The sequence below is a fragment of the Odocoileus virginianus genome, chromosome 26, assembly GCF_023699985.2.
Source record: "Odocoileus virginianus isolate 20LAN1187 ecotype Illinois chromosome 26, Ovbor_1.2, whole genome shotgun sequence".
NCBI lineage: Eukaryota > Metazoa > Chordata > Mammalia > Artiodactyla > Cervidae > Odocoileus > Odocoileus virginianus.
The window spans coordinates 39,302,097-39,326,867 of record NC_069699.1 but is presented as its reverse complement, the minus strand read 5'-3'; the positions used below and the strand labels follow the sequence as shown (position 1 = coordinate 39,326,867).

The window sequence follows — 24,771 nt, the reverse complement described above, 5'->3', positions numbered from 1 at the left end:
TGCAACTGCTGGGTAGACCTGGTCTGTTAGACCTGTTCCCACAGGCCAGCCAGGCTTAGGAGCATGCTGGAGGCTGTCCGGGAGCGGGTCAGCAACTCACCGTCCACCAGGACGATGTTCAGGCCTCTGCCCACATTGTTTTTCACAGGACTCATGATCCTAAAGGAAAAGAAGAGAAACAAAACACAACCATTGGTCCTGAGTGTGGAGGGAGCACTATGTGTTCCAGACTCCGGAACTCTGCGAGGGCCCCACAGTGCACTGCAGAAGTGTCAGAGAATACACGGAATCATGTGGGCCATCTGCTTTCTTCTGGAGGTGAGCAGTGGGCTGGATTCTCTGAAGTCTCTCACGGCACGTTTGGACCAGAACGGTCTGCTCGGGGAACAGGGAGGGTCCCTGCCTGGGGCTGGGAGGTGTTGGGGGGCGGCCAGCCCGTCTCCCCAGGCCAGGAGGAGGGCAGAGTCCCCCATGTCTGGGGTCCCCAAGGGGAGCCCAGCTGTGTTCCTGCCGCCCAGTATCCTGTCCTCTGTGTCCTTGGGAAAACTGTCCTTCTCTGTCTCTGGCCAGGAGGTTCTCAGCACGGACCTCTCTCCCAGCATACAAGCGAGTATGCTGTGCCACTGATCACAGTGATTAGGCCAGCGTGGTCGTGTGACCTCGGCCAGCCAATGAGCCCCAGTCTCGGGGCTTTCACAGGGTTAATTCACATGGGGAAGCTCTTCCCAGTGGGGTGCTGTTCCGTCAACCCAGCTGGTAGCCGCCCTCCTTCACCACATGAAGAAGTCCATTTTCAGTAGAGAAAACCGAATCCAGTGACAGAGGAAAGCAGAGCTGAAGGTGGTATGAGAGGGAGCCTTGATGACTTGGTTTGAACCCCTGGATTCAGCTGTTTCTGATGGCCACTGTCTCTGGGCTTTTGGGCACACGAACCAGCAAATCTTGTTCTGCCTAAGCAATCTGGAGCTAGGGTCAGATTCCAGATTCCTGTCTCTGGCTTCTTTTGTAGGATGGACTTGCTGCCCCAGGCAGCAAGTTACTACCTAGAAACACAGTCTTTGTCCTGCACCTGGGCAGAAGCCCTGGGACTGCTGCCTCTGGGCTTTGATGCCTGGCCTTGATCTTGAACACTCCCCATAGGCACGGCCCTCACAGGAAGCCCAGCAGCTTGGCTGTTAGACAGACTGGCGTTCACATCTGGCTCCACCAATGGTTAGCTGAGTAACTCTGTGTGAGTCTTAGTTTCCTCATCTTTACAAAGGGGAGAATTATCGCCCACCTCTAGGAGTGCTGGGCTGCAAGGGAGATGCTGCTGCAAGGCATCTAGGAAGGTGCTGGCAGATTTGCAAGCCATCAGGATTATTATGTCTGACTAACCCACCCAGAGTAAAAGGAAGTGTGTGGAAGGTGTGGGCTGGTCTCAGGGCCAACCTGAGGCCTCTGAACTTGCTGATGAATGAAGGCATGAAAGTAATGAAATGCCAGAAACTTACATTTGGTCCTCAAAGCACATGGTGGGGCCCACGACGTTGGCGGCCCCACTGACAATTTTAAACGCAAAGAAGTTGTCTTGGCAGGATTTGCTGAGGCCACACTTGGTCTTCACCAACTGTGAAGCTGGGGAGGGAACACAGCAGCTTTGGTGGTGGCAGGAGGCCCGGGAGGAGGAGGGGAGCTGGGGGTGGGGGTGGTGGGAGGGTGGGGGAGTGGGGGGTGGAGGGCGACTAAGGGCCTCTTCCCAGAGACATCTTCCCTGACTATCTAAGTCTAGGGACTTGCCCCTTTCTGGGCTCCCGCAGTGTCTCTAACAACCCCATAAAGACCCAGGATACCATGTGTCTGACCACCCAGAGTTCATTTCTGGGCTTCCCATCCCAGCCTCAGCCCGGACACAATGCCTGGCTGTCTCCGCGCCCCCGGCAGCTGTGTGTGGAACAGTGAGTGGTGGGTTAGTGACCAGAGTCTCCAGAGTGATTAAGGGATTCTCCTGAGAACCTCCTCTTGAGCCACAGCAGCCTTTTGAGCTCTCAGAGACCCCTGTGGACAAGTCCCTGGGGGTCCAGCATGGAGGGTGGGAGCATGTCCCACTAACCAGGTTTCCTTGAGCAAGTCCTCAGCCTCCTTGCACATCCAGTCCCTCAGCTGTGAAACGGGCTCATGATGGTGCCTCCCTGCTGGGTCGTGTATGGGATTAATAAGTGCAGGTTACTGTTCAGAGCTTACCTGCTGTTCTTATCACTCACTTACTGTGCACCTACTGTGTCTGGGACTCACAGGGACCAGGCAGGTGGTGCTGGGACCTCCCGCTGGGGCTTAGCATGGTCTCTGGAGCCCACTGAGGACTCAGCATGTGAGACCTCTGGTTTTTGTGGCTGCTATGAAGCCCTATGTCCTCTCCATGTGGCCCTTCCCAGGCAGACCCTGTGAAAGGCAGGAGCGGCAGAAGGGTCCTCAGAACAGCTGCTGAAGTGTCACGGGTGCTCTCAGCCTGGCAGTTTCCAACTTGTATTAATGCATGTTGTTTTTTTTTAACACCACCTAAGAGTTTGGAAGTTGCCCTTAGGAGGCCTGAGTAAACGGGGAGTTAGGGCGCTTTCACCTGCAGAGGGAGAGCTGTGACTGGGCGGCCTCGCTTTCTTCCAGCCCCTGTGCCAGGCATCCAGCTGAGCCATGCCAGACGCGCTTGGGGCAGACCCGCAGGCTTCCTAATAGATGCGGCACATGCCAGGCCCTTGCTGTGTGCTAGGCACTGTGGCAAGCACTTTTTCTTTACTGTCTTGTTAAATCCTCCCCATAACTCCCAAGGCCGGCACACAGTAGGCATGTGCCAATAAATCCTCACTGAATGAACACCTAGAGCATCTGGGTGGGTCTGAGTCCGAGCTGGGAGGGTGAGTAGGGTCTCCATGCCCTTGCCAGACTAGAGGGGGGCTTCATGGGAATCAGGAACAAATGCCTCTATGCCAAGCTCAGCAAGCCCCTGGTGCCTCTGAGTAGGTGAAGGCGCCCTTTCCTAGGAGTGAATGCCACCTGCACCAGGGCTCCCCAGGCGGCGTGGGTGGCCCTGATGATCTGAGTGGCATGCCCGTCCTAGGCTCTCACCCCTCCACTCTGAGTTCCCACACATCCGCCTGATGGGTGTAACCAGAGCTCCAACCAGGACATCATCACCAGAGAGTGGGGACTGGGAGTGGAGATGCCCCTGAGGAGGTGTCCAGAGAGGGCCTGGGATGTGACCTGGATGTCCCGGCCCAGCCCTCTGGACAGAACCCCCCACAAAAGCGCTGGTGGAGGGTGAGGCTGGGAGGGGTCCTCTTCTCCTATGAGCCTTGGGGCCCCACCTCCAGCCACCTGCGCCCCCCCTACAGGGAGCCCAGTTTACTTTAGAGTCCAGAGGGTCTCATCTTGCTGGACAGCTGTTTCAGGCCTTGGGGACCACCCTGGAGTTGGCCTGGAGCCTGATCACCTGCGCTGAGTCTGACAAACCCGATGTCAACAGGCCAGCTTAGCAGGCTTTTCTCAAATTGATTTTCTGACCATCCAGGCTTCACGGTCAAGCTACTGGATGTGGGAGAGGAGGCCCAGGGGTCTTAGCCAGTGGGAGGCAGGTGATTCGCTGTGTGGGTTTGGGTTCTGGGGGCTTTCTTAGCTGTCCCACCCCTCTGGGAAGCCCAGTGCTATTGTTCAGGGCATGCAGCTGACCGCTGGAGGGGTCCGGTCAGGGGGAACCTGGGCCAGTTTCAGGAATCTGCTGTGTGACTTGCCATAAATCTCTCCCTTTCGCTTTGCCAACTATAAAAGGAGGGGATTGGTTTAGATCAGGAATGGAGAGGGGGACCTGGAGGTGCTGTCTCTTGCTAAGGTGTGTTGAGAGGGTGGGCTCTGGACTACAAGGGGAGGTTGACTCCCACTCTGCCACTTAGAGCCGTGTTGCCTTGGCCAGGAGGTTTCACCTCTCTGAGCCTCAGTTTCCTCATCTGTAAAATGGGGATATGTACAGCATCTATGGTTGTGGTGAAGATTGCAGAAGATGCCCATAAAGTTCGGAATACAGTGCTGGCACGCACTCAGTCACTGTCACGATTATCATCACCATAACTGTCCCCTCCTCCTATCTTCTCTGCACCTCTGGAGCTGGGTCATTGTGAAATGCTGCTCCGACACCCAGCATCCTGCCCTCCCACTGTTCTCTCCATTCCCACACTCACGTACCTGACTCTGCAAGCAAGTTCTCTACTGGAGTCCCAGCACTCCTGCCCCTAGGCTTTTTTACAGCATGGTACCTCCTGTGCAAGGAACAGCTAAAAAGCCACCTCCTCCTTGAGGCCTTCCCAGACCCCATCCCCTGGGAAGTGGGCGGCCCTCCTGGAGCCCTGGGCACTTGCCCCACCTCTCTCGGCACACACGGTTCTTCTACCCAAAAAAGAAAATCGGCAATCCCTTCTGATTGCCGCTGGGGCCTTTGTGGTGCCCAGCAGGGCCCTGGTACTCTGAAGCGGGAGCCATAAGCCAATTCTGGGGTCACTGCAATGAGGATAATAAGCACAGCCCGCATCCTTGGAGCTCCCAGCCAGGTAGGGGATGAGAGAGGGGAGGCAGGGTGGCTGCAGTCCATACTGCGGGCTGGGGGCACCAGGAAAGGGAGAGAGTTGAAGCTTCCCTAGGAGTCTGAATGGCTGAGAAGGGGCCACAGGGCTTGGGGGCTTCACAAGGCACCATCAGGCCAAGGAGTGAGAGTTGGGTGGGCTCTGGGAACCCAGGCTTCTCTCAAAGCTTCAGGGCTAGGAGTAGACACCCTGGAACACCTCACTAAAAGGGCAACAGGGTGGAGTTGACACTCACAGTTCTTGTGGGCTGAACCTGTTAGAGAGAAGACAGAATCTGGTGAGAAAGTGTTTTGAGCTTGCCCGAATAATGGAGGTGGGTCCTGGGCAGGGGTCGGGGGAAGAAGGGATATCAGAGTGGTGCTGGCCTGGCCAAGCACAGTGCCCCTCCCGTGGCAAGGGGGTGAAATGAGCTGAAAGTCCTATTTTATGTGGGAGCCCTCCTGCACTTGCTGCTGCCACCTCTTCACACACACACACACACACACGACTCTGTCACGGTTGAAAAGAAGGAAGCCTCTGTGGTGAGGCCCACTGGACTTGGCGCCTGATGGTGTGGGAGTTTTCCCTCTGGGGCTGATCCTCTGCACCCGCACAGTGGGGGCGCTGCACCCACCCTCACTGGCTGTGGGGAAGGCCCGCCTGCCTGCCCTGGGCTGCTCATCTCACTACACTGTGTGGTTATTCCTGCGCTTCTACGTCAGCTCTCCCGCCGGCCTGGCGCTGAGCCCTAGAGGACAGGGCTCCCAGTGGACAGAGAAGTGTCAGTGCAGCAGGAGGAGCTCTCCTTCCCTGGGGGACACCCTCACTGACACATTTTCCATTCGGTCCTCAGGAGGCTGCCCCCCCACCCCCCCGCCCCGCCTCCGAGGCCCAGGAGTATCCCGTGCCCTGGCTGGGCCAGCCACAACATCGTATCCCCCTGGATGCCGAGCCCTTCTCAGGTTTATTTGTGGCTCTAGGGGAGATAGCTGAAGGGTGAGCAACTGGGGAGCTGGTGGCCAGCACACCTGTTGGGAGAGAAAGCTGCCCATGGAATGAGGTTCAACAGCAATGAGCCGAGCCCAGGGCACAGAGATTGACTCCGGGGCCTCTGTGGGAGCCCCTAGATCCAGCCACACCTGAAATCCGACACCTTGGGCTTCTCGATGCCCCACGAAATGACATCCCCCTTTGTTTAAATCACTTACAGTGGGGTTCATCACTCTCATCTGAAAGAAACTTGCCCAATTTATCAGCCAAATCAGGAAATCTTTAATCACCCAATTTCTGTCCCACAGACCCCTTTGGTGATCTGGAAGAGCCTATGAACTCCCCTACAAATAAATTTATTCCCACTTTTTTTTGAGACACTCAGTGCTTCTTACTCTACTAGGCGGCAAGTTATTAAATGTGTAAAATAAAATAGATTGGATTAAAAAGGAAGATATATATATCTTCCAAGATATTATCTATATACCAAGATAATAACAAAAACAGTAGGAAATGTGGTGCTACAGTAAGATATGTGCTTCCATATTAATGCATTAAACCACTGTACATGTTTTGCAAGACTCAAGTCATGTTAATATACTTCCATTTTTCTATATTCTATAATGAATTGTGTTTGTATCCCCCATTCAAACCCTGAGCTGGAGCCACATTCTGGGGTGCTCCTCATTCCAAGGTCTTGGGGACCTACCACAGAGCAGTTGAGTGTTGAGCCTTGGGGAGGGGGGGTGTTGATTTGTCACACCCCGGGTGGCTGAGTTCTGAGAGGGAGACTACCCTGGGGGCTCCCTTCAAATACTCCCCTCCTACCCCAAGCTGGGGCTGTCTTCTCCACAACTCACTCCTGCTCTGAGCTGCCTGCACTGATCTGGGTGCATCTACTCCAAGGCCAGAAGCATGGCCAAGTCAGTCTCTGGTCTGTGAAAGTGGTGCCCAGGGCCCACGGACCTGGTGGTCACCACGTCTATATAAACCGTCCTGAGCTGGTGTGGGGCGTGCTGGACAAGAAGCAGAAGGGGTAAGGACCCTCTGAGAGTCCGCTGTGGGAAGCTGGTGGTAAAGGCAGGGTGCCTGTTCCCTCACTGCTGTGAAGGCGTGAGCTGGCCAGGGCCACTAGAGGTTATTATATTTGACTACTCAATGCAGGTGGTTCTTGGTCTTTAAGGAGGCCAAATCCGGAGGTATAAATTTCTCTCCCTTTCTCTCCTTCTTTTGAAAAGATTTAAATCTGGGAGACCTGGGTTCCCAGTCCTGTTCTGATATCTACAAAGGACATTTTGGGAGGTTTCTTAATCTCTCAGAGCTTCTCTTTTTCTCAGACCACACATAAAATGACAACATGAGGTCATACTTGAGTCCACTCCACAAATACACTGTGAATCATTCCATGGGGCATTCATGCAGGTCCAGTGAGCCCAGGCATGTAAAGCTGCGAGCAACCATCACCCATCCATCATTCATCCATCCATCCATCCATCCATCCATATTTCTTTCACTTATCAAATGTTCACTGAGCATCTGGTCTGAGTGAGGTGTTAGAGAGATAGATACACCCAAGACAAAACTCTGGCCTTCAGGAAGCTCACATTGCATGAGCTGGAGATAGGTAATGATGAAGTAAACAAAGAAACAGCACAATGATGGATAATAATGATGGTCTGAAGGGGACAGGCTGACGTGAAAGACTCTACAGGAGGAGGAGCAGGAGCAGGAGCAGTCAGGAAGGTTTCTTTGAGGAGGAAACGTTTGGAGCAGAGGCCCGAGGCTGAGAGGAGCCGCCATAGGGTGGTCTGAGCAAAGAGGAACAGCAAGTGCGGACGGAAGGTGCTCAGGGCACAGGCAGCTTTCTCCCCCCACTCTGTCCCTCCCTCTTTCTCTCCCTCCCTCTGTCCTTCCTTCTTGGGTCACATTTCCAAAACGGTCCTTGATGCAGGCGCATGTTCTGGCCGGGCATTAGAATATGTCTCTGTTTTCCATGGGTTCTCAGCCTTCCTGACATTGGATTGGGGGTGAGGTTTCCTCTCCCCCGACCCTGAATGTGTGGGGTCCCAAGAGCAGCCCTGTGCCACGTCTGGCCACCTCCTGGGTCACCCAGGGCTGGACTAGATCCTTGACCCCCGGCCCTGGTTCTTGCCCCAGTAGTGAGCCCCACTCACCCATCCAGCGGGGCAGGCGGAGGGTTTTCATGTTGAAGTCGATATATTCGCGGATGAAAAGCCACGTGGTAACCACGGCAAAAATTACGGCCAGGAGGCGAAGCACACCTGCAGAGCAAGGAGACGCTGCCCTGAGACCACAGCGCTGGGCCACATGGCCGGCCTCACGGCAAGACTACACGGGGGTCCTTCCCGAATCCCCTCAGTGAGACCTCTTCCCGAGATCCCATGTTGGAGGGAGGGTCACAAGGATTAATGTGTTGATAGTCTCTTTTTCCTGGATGCAAATTTGCTGGGGAATTTTGTGAGCACAGCACTTCACAGGGGTTAATCGGAAGAAAAAAAAGAAAGCTAGGCACCTCGGAAATGAACTTCACCAACTTCACATCTGAATGCACGGATGAGAGGAAGAGTTAATCCTGGGTGTCAGTCATGGTTGAACCTTATTTTATCTGAAGGTCCCGTGAAAATGGAGCAACTCCCCCATAGACTGCCCACACCACGGACCAGTCCACGGCCTGCATGGCAAGACCAGTGTGAAACCATGTGATGACCCAACGGGGGATCATGCTGCAAAGTTACGTGCTGACACTCCCCAAAGTGGGGCCGCTGGGAGGAAGGCTTAGACACACACTTCCTGGGCTTCTCTTAGCCTTTCGGAGAGCGTCTCAGGGGGTGAGGTCTGGGAATTAGCACCCTGAGTGGAGGCCTGAGGGCTCCGGCAGGAGAGCAGGAGGCAGGTGAGCCCCGGCAGGAGAGGCAGGAAGGCTCGGGGTGGCCACCCACTACTGTGTGACCTCGGGCAGGGGCCCAGCACCTCTGAGCTGAAGTCCCTCGGTCACAGAGTGGACAGAGTGACGTGCCTGCTGCTAGGCCCCTGGCTGGTGGGGAAAGATGTGGTAGTTGTCACCACTAGGCGGCCTCAAGGGTGGCTTTGCAGGGGGTGGGGCTGGTCCCTTGTGTTTTCCATCAACTCCCCCCAAAAGCCACCACAAACAACGCACGGCGCTCTCTGCAGGAGCGCACACCCGCCTGCCCGATGTGGGCTCTCCGCCTCACAGCCAGATTGCTCCCTGTCTTCTCTCCCACACACGTGAGCCGGCCCCCGGAGCTCACTGTCTGCTCCCTCTCATAATTCTGTCGGGGCTGCCGCAGGCCGCACCACACCTCCCACCTCAAGGACTCTGGAGACCCCCATTCTGCCTTGAGAGTCGAGTCCAACCTTCAGGCAAGTCCCCTCACTCCGGGCCTGACCTCGCCCTCTGTCTACGGCCACAGCCTCTGAAGGTGCCGGATCTCGTCTGACCTCTCCGTCTGCACCACCCTTGCTCCTCAGCCCTGATTCAGCTGTGGCTTCGTGCTGGTCTCAAGCTACTTGGGGTGAGGAGAAGGCCCTCTGGATCCCATGGGGTGGGCTCAGGTCTGCGGGGTCCCTCATCTTACAGGGCCTCAGCGCGCATCAATCGGCACTCCTTTTGTGTCAGGTACTAGGCAAGCGGCATTGAGACATGTTATCTCAGTTCCCTCTGTTGTAGCTACTGGTTATCCCCGCTGTCAGATAGGGAAACTGCACCTCAGAGACCTGGTCACTGGCTAGTGAGTGACAGGAGGTGGGACCTGAACCTGCCTATAACACCCGTGCTCTTCAGTTCAGTTCAGTTCAGTTCAGTCGCTCAGTCGTGTCTGACTCTGCGACCCCATGAATCGCAGCATGCCAGGCCTCCCTGTCCATCACCAACTCCCAGAGTTTACTCAAACTCATGCCCATCGAGTCGGTGATGCCATCCAGCCATTTCATCCTCTGTCGTCCCCTTCTCCTCCTGCCCCCAATCCCTCCCAGCATCAGGGTCTTTTCCAGTGAGTCAACTCTTCACATCAGTTGGCCAAAGTATTGGAGTTTCAGCTTCAGCATCAGTCCTTCCAATGAACACCCATGCTCTTCAGGGACCTATATTCAATGTCCTTTAATAAACCATAATGGAAATGAATATAGAAAATAATGCGTGTATATATGTGTATAACTGAATCACTATGCTGTACAACAGAAATTAACACAATATTGTAAATCAACTATACTTTAACAGGGCTTCCCTGGTGGCTTAGATGGTAAAGAATCTGCCAGCAATACAGGAGACTGGGGTTCAATCCCTGGGTTGGGAAGATCCCCTGGAGAAGGGAATAGCAACCCATTCCAGCATTCTTGCCTGGAAAATCCCAAGGACGAGGAGCCTGGCAGGCTACAGTCCATGGACACAACTGAGTGACTAACACACCCTTCAGTAAAAATAAATAAAAGTTGTGCTGTGAACTTCCTCACTGGTGTTTGAAAATACAAATGAATTGTGTTGGTTTCCTGTTTGGTGCCTCAGTTCCCCTATCTCTACACAGAGGGTACAGTCTGATGATGGAAGCTTGGAGTAAAGGCCTCTCCTGGTGCTCAGCCCTGTGGTTTCAGGATTCTAGAATAGCCCTCTACAAATGTTTTGTCTGTACAGACATTTACAAATGTTTTGTCTGTAATTTCCAGCCAGGGTGAAGTGTTTCCCAGAACGGGTGAGTCTCCATGTTCCCAGCCAGGTGGGCCAGTTTCTGCAACCCTTAGCCTAGAGGCAGGAAGTCCCCTCTTTACACTCTTCCAGGCCCTCCCTGGGTTGGTTTTTCCCTGGAATTCTGGCCTGACCAGCTGAGAACAGATGAAGCCAAGTGGGCTGTGAGTCCAGGATGGGCAGACACTGCTGACAGAAAAGCGATTCCCAAACCTGATTCAGACCTCAACCTTGAACCCTGGAGTCCTCAGAGCCTGGCCTTACCTGACATTCTCATCCTGACGAGGTAAAGAGTGGCTGGGCGTCAGGGTCAGTCTGTGGAGAGAAGAAAATAAGATTGGAAACTGGCATCCAGAGTGTGAAAGTGAACAAGACTGAAGATGAGGGTTAGGTTCCTAAAACCTAGCGCATCGTAGTTCTTCTGGCTTGGTGCCATCTGTTCCCTCTCTGCCTTTACTGCCTCTTTGCTTTTGCCCCTGGAATTTCATATTCAATTCAACATGCCTTTCTGGAATGCAGAGATTAGGACACAGGAAGATGCAGTCTGCTAGCCATCATCCTTTGGAGGCTTGATTCATCCATGCATCTACCCATCCATTTGTCCATCCATCCATCCATCCATCCATGTATATATCCATCCATCCTTCCAACCATCCATCCAACCATTTGTCTCTCTGTCCATTCATTTGTACATCCATTCATCCTTTCATCCATCTATCATTCTGTCCCTCCAGCCAGCTGAGAGATATTGAGCTAGCCATCCCCAGTGAAACCATTAGGAAGCAGAAGCTCAAGTGATCTTTGCTGATGGGCCAACATTATGAGTAACAGGGACTTACATAGCACACAGGTGAGTTTGCTCCGGGTACCGTATGTACATCATCTTCTTTAATCCTCATACCCACCCCTCCTCCCTTCCCCCACCTCCCATGCCTCCACACTCCAGCTTTTGGGGTAAGCCCAGGGTGGTTCAGCGTGCCAGGGTCAGGGGCGGAATCTGGATCCAGGTCTCAGCTGCCTCGTTCCCATGATGTCACCCAGTCAGTGCTGTCTCAGAGGAGAGATGAAGCTGAAGTTTCCTCCCTTCCTGAGTCCTAGGCAGGGGCAGCGTCATCCTCGGTCCCACCGCGCCCCTCTGCCGCCCCCAGCTACCGGTAGTTACCAGGGATTTGACAGTGCTGAGACCCCTTAGGAGGTGTCTGGAGATGAGGAAGAGGGGAGAGCAAGGCAGGTGCTAACTGTTCCGGGTCTCAGAAGCCCCCAGCCATCTGGAGGGTCTCTGACTGCAGTGACTTGCTCCCACCACTATTCCTGCCTCCTCCCCACCACAGCATCCTCTTTATCCTAAGAATCCATTTCAACAGACTCTGTATCCAAAGCCCAGCTGCCAAGGATCCAGACAGGAGACAGAAGACCTGGACAATACCTGGTACCGAGCCGGTCAGGTTGGGTCAGTCCTTGTTATTTCATCAATGGCAACAGCAAATGCAACCCATATTTCCTTTAGAGAATAATGAAAAATCCTCCCACCCACCCTGGCCCTCTACCCTTCTAAGACCTTCCAGGTGAGAAAGCTGAGCTATCACCTGGCCTCACCCACAGCAATTTTGTAGGACTTTAAATTTTTGAAATTTGTATTACCAAACTTTTTTTTTAGTTACAAAAATATATTGCTTTTTAAGCTATATATGACAAACCCACAGCAAGCATTACCGTCAATGGTGAAAAAATTGAAAGCATTTCCCCTGAAATCAGGAACAAGACAAGGGTGCCCACTCTCACCACTACTGTTCAACATAGTTTTGGAAGTGTTGGCTACAGCAATCAGAGCAGAAAAAGAAGTAAAAGGAATCCAGATAGGAAAAGAAGAAGTGAAACTCTCACTGTTTGCAGATGACATGATCCTCTACATAGAAAACCCTAAAGACTCTACCAGAAAATTACTAGAGCTAATCAATGAATATAGTAAAGTTGCAGGATATAAAATTAACACACAGAAATCCCTTGCATTCCTATGCACCAACAATGAGAAAACAGAAAGAGAAATTAAGGAAACAATACCATTCACCATTGCAACAAAAAGAATAAAATACTTAGGAGTATATCTACCTAAAGAAACAAAAGACCTATACATAGAAAACTATAAAACACTGATGAAAGAAATCAAAGAGGACACAAACAGATGGAGAAATATACCATGTTCATGGCTTGGAAGAATCGATATTGTCAAAATGGCTATACTACCCAAAGCAATATATAGATTCAATGCAATCCTTATCAAGCTACCAACGGTATTTTTCACAGAACTAGAACAAATAATTTCACAATTTGTATGGAAATACAAAAAACCTCGAATAGCCAAAGTAATCTTGAGAAAGAAGAATGGAACTGGAGGAATCAACCTGCCTGACTTCAGGCTCTACTACAAAGGCACAGTCATCAAGACAGTATGGTACTGGCACAAAGACAGAAATATAGATCAATGGAACAGAATAGAAAGCCCAGAGATAAATCCACGAACCTATGGACACCTTATCTTTGACAAAGGAGGCAAGAATATACAATGGAAAGAAGACAACCTCTTTAACAAGTGGTGCTGGGAAAACTGGTCAACCACTTGTAAAAGAATGAAACTAGAACACTTTCTAACACCATACACAAAAATAAACTCAAAATGGATTAAAGATCTAAATGTAAGACCAGAAACTATAAAACTCCTAGAGGAGAACATAGGCAAAACACTCTCCGACATAAATCACAGCAGGATCCTCTATGACCCACCTCCCAGAATATTGGAAATAAAAGCAAAAATAAACAAATGGGACCTAATTAAACTTAAAAGCTTTTGCACAACAAAGGAAACTATAAGCAAGGTGAAAAGACAGTTCTCAGATTGGGAGAAAATAATAGCAAATGAAGCAACAGACAAATGATTAATCTCAAAAATATACAAGCAACTCCTGCAGCTCAATTCCAGAAAAATAAATGACCCAATCAAAAAATGGGCCAAAGAACTAAACAGACATTTCTCCAAGGAAGACATACGGATGGCAAAAAAACACATGAAAAGATGCTCAACATCACTCATTATCAGAGAAATGCAAATCAAAACCACAATGAGGTACCATTGCACACCAGTCAGGATGGCTGCTATCCAAAAGTCTACAAGCAATAAATGCTGGAGAGGGTGTGGAGAAAAGGGAACCCTCTTACACTGTTGGTGGGAATGCAAACTAGTACAGCCGCTATGGAGAACAGTGTGGAGATTTCTTAAAAAACTGGAATTAGAACTGCCATATGACCCAGCAATCCCACTTCTGGGCATACACACTGAGGAAACCAGATCTGAAAGAGTCACGTGCACCACAATGTTCATCGCAGCACTGTGTATAATAGCTAGGACATGGACGCAACCTAGATGCCCATCAGCAGACGAATGGATAAGGAAGCTATGGTACACATACACCATGGAATATTACTCAGCCATTAAAAAGAATTCATTTGAATCAGTTCTAATAAGATGGATGAAACTGGAGCCCATTATACAGAGTGAAGTAAGCCAGAAAGATAAAGACCAATACAGTATACTAATGCATATATATGAAATTTAGAAGGATGGTAACGATAACCCTATATGCAAAACAGAAAAAGAGACACAGATGTACAGAACAGACTTTTGGACTCTGTGGGAGAAGGCGAGGGTGGGATGTTTCAAGAGAACAGCATCGAAACATGTATATTATCTAGGGTGAAACAGATCACCAGCCCAGACTGGATGCATGAGACAAGTGCTCTGGCCTGGTGCACTGGGAAGACCCAGAGGAATCAGGTGGAGAGGGAGGTGGAGGGGGGACCGGGATGGGGAATACATGTAAATCCATGGCTGATTCATGTCAATGTATGACAAAAACCACTACAATATTGTAAAGTAATTAGCCTCCAACTAATAAAAATAAATGAAAAAAATATATACATTGTTTAAAAAAAAATTAAATAAATAAATAAATTTTTGGCTGTGCCGGGTCTTTGCTACGTGGGCTTTTCTTTAGTTGCGGCGAGTGGGAGCCGCTCTCTAGTTGCGGTGTCCGGCTTCTCTTTGCAGTGGCTTCTGTTGTTGATGAGCACGGGCTCTAGGGTGCACGGGCTTCAGCAGCTGCAGCTCTCAGGCTCTAGAGCACAAGTTCAATAGTTGTGGCCCAAGGGCTTAGTTGCTTCGCGCCATGTGGGATCTTCCCAGATCAGGGACTGAACCTGTGTCTCCTGCTTTGGCAAGTGAATTCTTAATCACGGAGCCACCAGGGAAGCCCTACTGTGCTCTTGAATGTTCTCAGAATATTTCCTACAGAAAGCAGCCCAGGCTCCTGGATGAGGCTTAAAGGACATTCTGTGGGGTCCCCGGTGTGTGGAGGAGCCAAGAGACCTAGGGGCCAGACAAGATGGAAGGACAGTGACAGGGTCTGACAGACGAAGGGGCAGACATGGATATTGATGGAGATAGAGACTAGAGAGACAAAAACAAGGACCAGAGGGAGAGGAAGATGGCAGAGATACAGAGAAGAGAAAGAAGACAGTGCAGAGAGACAGGAACAGGATGAGAGAGAGAGAGGATAAGTCCTCATGACCGGCGTATGCCCAGCTTCAGAGGGAGCGAGTAAGATAGGCAGAGGGCAGGGGGCATGTACCTGGGCGGGGGCTAGCCTCTCCCTCTGGTGCCCACGCTGAGCAGGGCTCTGGCTTTAGGGCTGGGGGCGGCGAGGGCTCTCCTGGCCTGACGTCCCTCCTGGCCAAGTCCCTGGTTACCCACTCAGCCCTTCAGAGCTCGCTGGGCTCCAGCCAGCAGTGGCGGGGGGTGAGAGGGTCTGGAGCCCAGGTCAGGCCTGCTGAAGGCTGGGCAGGAGGGGGAAAAGCACCTGGAGTGGATATGTAAGGTGAGGGAAGAAGTCTCTCTGCAGCCACGCAGACCCCGAACAGCTTCCTTCCTCCTTGTTTCTTGGATTACCTTAACCTGTTATTCAGGTTATGAAATTGTGACGCAAAGGCACAGGAAGAAACATCCTGTTCCCCTGCCTGCTGGCTTGAGTGGCCCAGGCACAGACTCAGTGGAGGGTGGAGGGTGGGAAGCAGGAGATGGGGTGGGGAGGTCAGAAGTTAGAAGGCCTGAATTGCTAACAAATAGCTCCACTGCGAATTGAGCAGAATGCCCATAGTCCACCCTCACCATCCATGATCCTCTCCGTTCGTCCTGCCCTCCCCCCTGGACCGCTTCTGATTTCTGGCTTCAGGTCCAACCCTGTGCACTGGACCCCGGGCATGCTCTGCTTTTCCACGCCAGGCCTTGTCTTCTGCAGGCCTGGTAGGGTGCTGAGCACTCAGGAGGTGCTTGCTGAATATTTGAGGACTGATTGAATTGCACTTCTTGTATAGTCCTGGAAGGCTAGGATGATGAAACCACCAGGTTGAGAAGGAAGCTGAAGTTCAGAAAGGGCAAGTGACTTGTCTGAGACCACACAGCCAATTGTGGATTTTATTCCTAAAGCATTCTCTGAGGACTGGTTGGAAGGACGCTGGGCGTGCACTAGGAATGGGGATGTGACTGTGAACAAGATGCACCCTGGAGCATCCCTGGGCCTCTGGTATTGCCTGTCCCTCTGTCTGAACACTGTTGCTCTGCCTCTTTGCCTGAAACACTCCAACTCATCCTTCCAGTCTCAGTATAGTAGCCACTTCCTCTGGGAAGTTATCCCTGACCCTCCAAGATCAAACACCTCCCTGTGGTCTTGAGTGGGAGAATGTCCTTCATGGTACCGCAGCTTGTCTAAAGGGGCTGACCAATCAGAGCACTGTGATTCCTTGTGATTGGTTGAGGAGGGAGCATGTAACCCAAACAAGACCAATCAGAGTTTTTTCCTGATGGGTCTCTGGGAACTGGGGAGAGGGAGGCCCTTTTCTCCTTGACGATGCTAAGTTTGATGTCTTTAATCCTGGGGTGGCTGGAGTCCCTTTGGCACCCCTTGCCAGTAGCTTCCATAGGCAAACCTCACCAGAAAATGCAAATACAAGGGGCAGTGCCTGCAGTCTTGAAAAAATCAAGCAGCAAAAAACTTGTGAGGTCAGGACAGAGGATGGATTTGGGGATCAGACAGGCCTGGCTTTGTCATTTAGCAGTTGTGTGTTCTGAGGCACATGGGTCTTAGCTTCCTCCTTTATAAACTGCGGGCAATGCTATCTACCTGTCTTGAAAAATGTGGCTGGCAGGGAGACCACCTGTATAGAAGGTGTCTGCTGCTCTGACAGCATCCACACTGTCTCCTGCCTGTTGGCACGTCCCATTTGCCCTGCGGCTTCCTGCAAGGGCACCCTCATGGCAGGATTTCTTTACGGATGTTTGCTATTTCTGTGAAACCAGAATGGCATCACAGTATCTTTCTGTCTGGTTATCTGTGACATTTCTTAATGGCCCTACAGAAGCTGGGACAGCTTCTTCCTGCTTCCTGTAGCCCTCTGTAAACAAGTGCCTTGAAGTTCAATCTTGACCTGTCACAGAGTTCTGATGGATGAAGAAAGGGTTACTTTCTCTCCAGACTGAGAGGGTTGAGGTGAGCACCCTGATACAGAAGTAAGTACTTCCTCTGATTAAATCTGGTCTGTGGTTCCTGTTGATCTCAGGATAAAAGTTGAAGTATTTCATGTGGCTTATACGGCCTCGTATACAGCAAAAGGAGAGGAGGGGCAGGAGAGGATGAAATGGCTGGATGGCATCACCGACTCAAAGGCCATGAATTTGGGCAAACTCCGGGAGATAGTGAGGGACAGGGAGGCCTGGCAGGCTACTGTCCATCGGGCCGCAGAGAGTCGGACATGACTTAGCGACTGAACAACAACAATACGGCCTCGTATGATCTAAGCCCTGATGTGAGGGTGACCTTGCCAACCTCCTCCTTGCTGTCTCTACCTCCACTCTGCTCTCACCCCCAGAGCTGCCCCGAGTGACGCGCCCTTCCCTTCCTGCTTTGCATACGTGATTTCTCTTTACCTGCCTTCCCTGTACTGTTTGCGTCCTCAGGCTCTTACCTAGAAGCCCTTTGTTGTTGGAAAGACAAAACTCAGAAGCTATTTTCTAGCCCATCACAGGCATGCAGGCTCAGCCAACAGTCATTTCAGAATCAGCCTCAAGTTGCAGAGAAAAGGAATGCAGAGCTCTGAGAACAAGCTCTCCATCTCACCTGTCATGGTCACTGGCTACAGGTCAACTCTGTGCTCTGTTTACTAGGTCATCTCTAAGGGGGTGTGACCTTGAAGCCAGAAAAAGAACTTGAAGACACAGTATGGGTGGCAGTTAGCACCAGCTAAAGCTATGTCTGCACCTTCAATAGCTTTAGTTCTTCAGACTTTTCAGCATCTCTTGGCAATCAGGTTTCCTCCTGTCTGTCCAGAACTGCACCTCAGATTACAGACACACCGGGGCGATCTGGCGGGTTTAGTTTCAGACCACTGCAGTCAAGTGAATATCATGATAAAGCGAGTCACATGAACTTTTTGGTTCCCAAGTACATATTAAAGTTGTATTTACACCATACTGTAGTCTATTATTAGCAGAAGCAGAAGATATTAAGAAGAGGTGGCAAGAATACACAGAAGAACTATACAAAAAAGATCTTCACAACCCAGATAATCGGAGTGTGATCACTTACCTAGAGCCAGACATCCTGGAATTAGGAAGCATCACAGCGAACAAAGCTAGTGGAGGTGATTGAATTCCAGTTGAGCTATTTCAAATCCTAAAAGATGATGCTGTGAAAGTGCTACACTCAATATGCCAGCAAATTTGGAAAACTCAGCAGTGGCCACAGGACTGGAAAAGTTTTCATTCCAATCCCAAAGAAAGGCAAAGCCAAAGAAAGCTCAAACTACCTCACAATTGCACTCATCTCACATGCTAGTAAAGTAATGCTCAAAATTCTCCAAGCCAGGCTTCAATAGTACCTGAACCATGAACTTCCAGACATTCAAGCTGGCTTTAGAAAAAGCAGAGGAACCAGAGATCAAATTGCGAACATCCATTGGATCATTGAAAAAGCAAGAGAGTACCAGAAAAACATCTATTTCTGCTTTATTGACTATGCTAAAGCCTTAGACTGTGTGAATCACAATAAACTGTGGAAAATTCTTAAAGAGATGGGAATACCAGACCACCTGACCCGCCTCTTGAGAAATCTGTATGCAGGTCAGGAACCAACAGTTAGAACTGGACATGGAACAACAGACTGGTTCCAAATCAGGAAAGAAGTACTTCAAGATTATATATTGTCACCTCCTTATTTAACTTATATGCAGAGTACATCATAAGAAATTCTGGGCTGGATGAAGCACAAGCTGGAATCAAGATTGCTGGGAGAAATATAAATAACCTCAGATATGCAGATGACACCACCCTTAAGACAGAAAGTGAAGAAGAACTAAAGGGCCTCTTGATGAAAGCGAAAGAGGAGAGTGAAAAAGTTGGCTTAAAACTCAACATTTAGAAAACTAAGATCATGACATCCAGTCCCATCACTTCATGGCAAGTAGATGGGGAAACAGTAGAAACAGTGGCAGACTTTATTTTTTGGGGCTCCAAAATCACTGCAGATAATGACTTCAGCCATGAAATTAAAAGATGCTTGCACCGTGGGGGAAAAGTTATGACCAACCTAGACAGCTTATTAACAAGCAGAGACATTACTTTACCAACAAAGGTCCATCTAGTCAAAGCTATGGTTTTTCCAGTAGTCATGTATGGATGTGAGAGAGGCAGAAGAGTGGCCCCATTGAGGTCAGGCCCCCTGAGTTTGTATGCCAGCACTACACTGTGTGACCTCAGATAAATTACTTAACTCCTCTGAGCCTGTTTCCTCATCTGTAAAATTGGAAAGAAAGCTAATAGACCCTAATTCATAGGACTGTGAAGATGGAGCAGAACAGGACATAAAGCACATGAAGATTAGTTTCTGTTTTAGAAGAAATATAGCCTAGCAGCAGTCACAGGGTAGAGAATCAAATGGTTGTTTTCTTACATCTTCCAAGCTGCCTGGTTGACCTTGCCCATCCACCTTCATACTCTTGGGGAAACAATGAAAACAGTGACAGACTTTATATTTTGGGGGGCTCCAAAATCACTGTAGATGGTGACTGCAGCCATGAAATTAAAAGACGCTTGCTCCTTGGAAGGAAAGCTATGACCAACTTAGATAGCATATTAAAAAGCAGAGACATTACTTTGCCAAGAAAGGTCCATCTAGTCAAGGCTATGGTTTTTCCAGTAGTCATGTATGGATGTGAGAGTTGGACTATAAAGAAAGCTGAGTGCCAAAGTATTGATGCTTTTGAACTGTGGTGTTGGAGAAGACTCTTGAGAGACCCTTGGACTGCAAGGAGATCCAACCAGTCCATCCTAAAGGAAATCAGTCCTGAATATTTATTGGAAGGACTGATGTTGAAGCTAAAACTCCAATACTTTGGCCACCTGATGTGAAGAACTGACTCATTGGAAAAGACCCTGATGCTGGGAAAGATTGAAGGCGGGAGGAGAAGGGGATGACAGAGAATGAGATGGTTGGATGGCATCACCAACTCAATGGACATAAGTTTGGGTAAACTCCAGGAGTTGGTGATGGACAGGGAGGCCTGGCATGTTGCAGTCCATAGGGCCGCAAAGAGTCGGACATGACTGAGCGACTGAACTGAACTGAATTGTAGTCTATTATGTGTGCAGTGGCATCATGTGCAAAAAAACAATGCATATTTCCTAATTAAAAATATTCTTTGGTAAAAAATGCTAACCATCATGTGAAATCTTTTTGTAATAATAACATCAAAGATCACTGATCACAGATCTGCACAATAAATATGGTAATAGTATAAATGTTTGAAATATTGAAGAATTAATGAAATGTGACACATGAAGTGAACAAATGCTGTTCGAAAACTGGCACTGAGAGCTGTACTTGACACAGGATTGCCACAAACCTTCAATTTGTAAAAGATGCAATATCTGCAAAATGCAATAAAGCAGAGCATAATAAAGTGAAGCATTCTTATACTGCTTAAATTCCAGACCCTCAGTTTCTGCAAAGCAGGACAATCCCATTCAGACACACCTGGCAGAAGAAATGGCCAACACACGGCACACATACTTCTCTTGGTCGTCCTGTGCCCATAGCAGACATCAACAATCAATCATGGTCTTTACCTCCGCACCTTTTCAACCAAGCACTCTAGGGAGAAGCAATCTATTCCTACTCCTATCTTACGGGTTTCCTGAAGGAGAAAATAGCAGACACTTGGCACTGTAGGACATACTCCCAGTGTTCTCTTACAAAATTCTGTGACACCCCACCTGAGGGTTTCTCTTGGGCCATCTTGGGGGCAGGGTGAGAAAGTCAGGGAGTTCATGACCCCGGAACAGTCCTCAGGTAGTAGGGTTGAGACTGTGAGGGTAATATGCTAGCTTTCTCATGCCTAGACAGGTGACTGAATTATGTCCCCTGAAAATTCATAAGAAGCAGTAACTGCCTGCAGTACCTCAGACTATGGCCTTATTTGGAAATGGGTTGCTGGTCAGTAGGGTGGGCCCCAAGCTACCATGACTGGCATCCTTCTACAAAGGGGATATTTGGACACAGACACACACACACACACAGAGCATGTCACAGGAAGACAGGAGCCACCCTGCCACAGACCACGGAACTACCAGAAGTTAGTAGGGAGGCTCCCTCCTTCCCCTTAGCACCCTCTGAGGGAGCATGGCCTGCTGACACCTTGACCTCAGGCTTGGCCCAGGACGGAAGACAACGCATTCCTGTGGTGTAAGCCACTCAGCCTGTGTACTTGGTTATGCAGCCTGCCCGAGTGGACTGGTACAGCAGGTCAGCCCTGAGGTGTGCCCGCGCTGTTGCCCAGACCGTGCTGGGACATCGGGGCTCGGTCACCCACAGCATCCTGTTGCATACAACAACACCCTCTATGCACCCCACCCCCAGTACCACCTGGTGTCACACTCCACATAAGCTACATTCCCTAGGGTCTGCTTCAGAGGAAACTGACTCAAAACAGCATGAAATTGACCTGCCTTCCCTCCCCTTGGGTTTTCCAGTCCTGGGCTCCCTAACTTCCTAAATCCCCACCCTTCTCCCCACTTCTGACCAAGGGGTCTCTCCAAGAATTTGCCTGACCTGTGGGTGGCATGGGGAGAGTCTCTGCTTCTCCTCCTGGCCCGCTAGGCCTACCCACCTGCCTGGGAAACCTCTTCACCTTCATGTGACCCCTGCCTGGGGGTGACACCCTGTGTGATCCCAGCCCCAGGATGGGGAGCCCCCATCCAGCCACCACCTACCTCCTCCTCCTGGGAGACATGACATTTCTTCTTCATAACCCCAGTCCCCACGGGTTCCCCTCCCGGTACCTCTATTAGGAGACATTGACCAGACTGTTTTCTGGGTGATTTCTTGAACAAGACTTGTTTGAGCTTATAATAAAAATAATACCTTATAAATAAAATAATACAAATAGCTACCATATTGAGTGCTTAGCATGCACATGGAATTAGGGGGAGAATTTTCCACACCTATCTTACCAAATCCCCATAGCAACCCTAGGAGTTGGATACACTACTGTCTCCACCTCTTAGAGGAGGAAGTTGAGGCTTGAGGAGGGTGAGGGACATGCTCATGGTCTCCAGCTGTGGCCGCAGAGCTGGAATTCACACCCTTGGCAGCAAATAGCAGAGGGTGAAAATGCCGGGCATGGCAACTCAAGACTGACCTGCACTCACCGCGTCCCAACAAGGAAGGGCAATGGGTGAGAGGGAGTTTGCATGTGTAGGAATAAGACTTGACACGTGAAAAAGTAGGTATCCGAATTCAAATGATGAGCATTCTTAGGATAGATCACATCTTGGGTCACAAATCAAGCCTTGAGAAAGTTAAGAAAACTGAAATCATATCAAGCATCTTTTCCTCCCACAAAGGATGGTTCTACATACTAAGTACTGTAAGTCAAACAGAGAAAGAAAAACATCATACGATATCATTCAGATGTGGACTCTAATTGAAAAAAAGAAGAAACTAGCGAACTTATGGCTACCAAAGGGAAAACATTGCCGGGGCGGGGGCAGGTAGACAAATCAGGAGCTTGGAATGAACATACACACACTACTATATATAAGATGGTAACCAACAAGGACCTACTATATAGCACAGGGAGCTCTACTCAATATTCTGTGATAACCTATGTGAGAAAAGGACCTAAAAAAGAATGAACACATGTATACATATAACTGAATCACGCCACTGTACTCCTGAACTTAATGCAACACGGTAAATCATGGTAATCCAGTAAAATTAAAATTAAAAAAAAAGTTTTCTTCTAAAAATAAAAAAGACTAAGGTAGAGAGACATGAAGAGAATGCAAAAGAAGCAGAGACACTGAGACCGAAAGTGACAGACACATGTGAGCTCACTAGGGTTCACCTGCACAAGCACACACGCATATGCACGAGTGCACACAGACGTGCACACACATGCGTGAATACACACACGCGCATGCACACACACAACCCCCCCCCCCCATCACTCAGGGCATTGCTGAGTCCCTCCTGGAAGAAGGATGATGCATACGACCCCGCTCAGATACATGTGACCCCACCCAGACTCAGGCCCCTCTACCCTGAGTTTCCAGTCGCCTCTTAAGACTGTCCTGAATGCTGGACTGTGGGGGCTCAGGCCTGCGTGAGGTCATCACAGTAACCAGAGGCGGCCTCTCATTCTCTAAATGGTCCTTCTTGTAAACTCCCAGTATTTATAGGCAATTATTGATCATGTCACCAATACAGAGGGAGATAAACAGCCAATAAATCCATAGGCAATAAGGCTGGTGGCTGGAACAATTTGTTCCAGTGACGTTTATTTCACAGGGAAATAAACCCATTACTTCCATTATGTCCTGTTTTCATGTTATGTATTGGTTTTAACAGTCTTCTCCAGCTCTGGCCAATGGTAGGATTGCTGGGCCATGCAGGGCCATGCAGCCGGAGATGCAAGAAGATGTGAGGAGATGCGGACCGGTATGTTTGCCACTGTGTGAGGAGATGCTGCAGAGAAAAAAGCCGCGTGGAGGAAAGGATCCCGAGATAGAGACAGAGCCCTGGGGATGTCATCTGAGCCCTAGATCAAGCCTTGCTTGAAATCAGTTATGTCTGGACTTTTCCATTACGTGAGCCAGTATAGGTCCTTTGTTGGGGTGGTTTGAATTAGTTTTTGTCACTTGGACCTGTAAAAGCATTACCTGACACAAGGATTTTCCCATTTCAAACAGCAGCCACATTTATGAGCAAGACTCATCCGACCCCATCCCTCCTGAGGCTTGAGTGCCTCGGCCCCTGCAGACACCTGACAATTCAGGCCAACGCTTGGCTTTTCCTCTGTGTTCTCCTGATGCTTTCCTACTAGAGGCCAGATTATTCCTGGCATTTTCACAGAAAGTTCCTCTAACACACAGCCCACCACGTGTGCAGAATGACCCGAGTCCCTGGCGCTGTGCCTGCTCGCAGCCTCTCTCTCGCCCTCCTGTTGCCCCCCGGCGCCCACCTCCAGGCCTCTGGTCCTGCGGTTTTCTCCACCAGGGCTGCCCTTGCCTCTCCTGGGGGCCTGCGTTTTGTGCGTGCTGCCTCCTTTGTGAGCTGTCCCTGCTGTGGCCTGCGAGGCTCTCCTCAGGGTGTGCGTGTGAGGACGGACGTGGGTGCCGGACCCCGGAGCTGGACGGCCCAGGCGGAAAGCCTCTCTCTACCGTTCAAGCCCTGCCATCTTGGCCGGCTTACCTCACCTCCTATTTTTCAGCGCTTCATCTGTAAAATGGAGATGGGACCTACCATTCAACACTATTATACTGAAATGAGTGTTCATCGGAAGGACTGATGTTGAAGCTGAAACTCCAATACTTTTGCCACCTGGTGCAAAGAGCTGACTCATTTGAAAAGACCCTGATGCTGGGAAAGATTGAGGGCAGGAGGGGAAGGGGACAGCAGAGGATGAGATGGTTGGATGGCATCACCGACTCAATGGACATGAGTTTGGGTAAACTCTGGGAGTTGGTGATTGACAGGGAAGCCTGGCATGCTGTGGTCCATAGGGTCGAAAAGAGTCGGACACAACTGAGTGACTGAGCTGAACTGAAGTGAACTGAATAATCCATCTAAAGCCCTTCTCACCATTCCAGGCATACAGTGAACTCTCGATATGAGTTGCCTAGGATGATCACTATTGCTAATATTGATCACAAAGAACCCGTACACATCTCTCTCATACTGTTCCCCTTCTTCTTACCCTTGGTCATCCATCTACTATTTAATCTGATAGACGATGAGCTCCTGAGATAAGGTCTAATCATTTCTAAGTGCCCAGCACCGCATACAGCACCTGGCACGAAGCAGTGCTCGGCTC

At 50.0% G+C, this 24,771-nt stretch overlaps 1 protein-coding gene across 3 annotated transcripts in view; it reads right to left on the bottom strand.

The window, feature by feature from the left end:
• The window catches only part of FAM3D (FAM3 metabolism regulating signaling molecule D), a 46,805-nt gene that overhangs the window by 13,489 nt on the left and 8,545 nt on the right, over nucleotides 1-24,771 (bottom strand). For 2 of the 3 annotated variants that reach the window (XM_070455825.1, XM_070455824.1), the window contains exons 2-6: nucleotides 10,561-10,611; nucleotides 7,751-7,858; nucleotides 4,843-4,860; nucleotides 1,494-1,617; nucleotides 101-159 (exon numbers count right to left, since the gene is read on the bottom strand). In XM_070455825.1, coding sequence (XP_070311926.1) covers nucleotides 101-159; nucleotides 1,494-1,617; nucleotides 4,843-4,860; nucleotides 7,751-7,858; nucleotides 10,561-10,573 — 322 coding nt within the window. In that variant the 5' untranslated portion in view covers nucleotides 10,574-10,611. The remainder of the gene's footprint in view (nucleotides 1-100; nucleotides 160-1,493; nucleotides 1,618-4,842; nucleotides 4,861-7,750; nucleotides 7,859-10,560; nucleotides 10,612-24,771) is intronic. The other variant, XM_070455826.1, reaches the window with a different exon arrangement.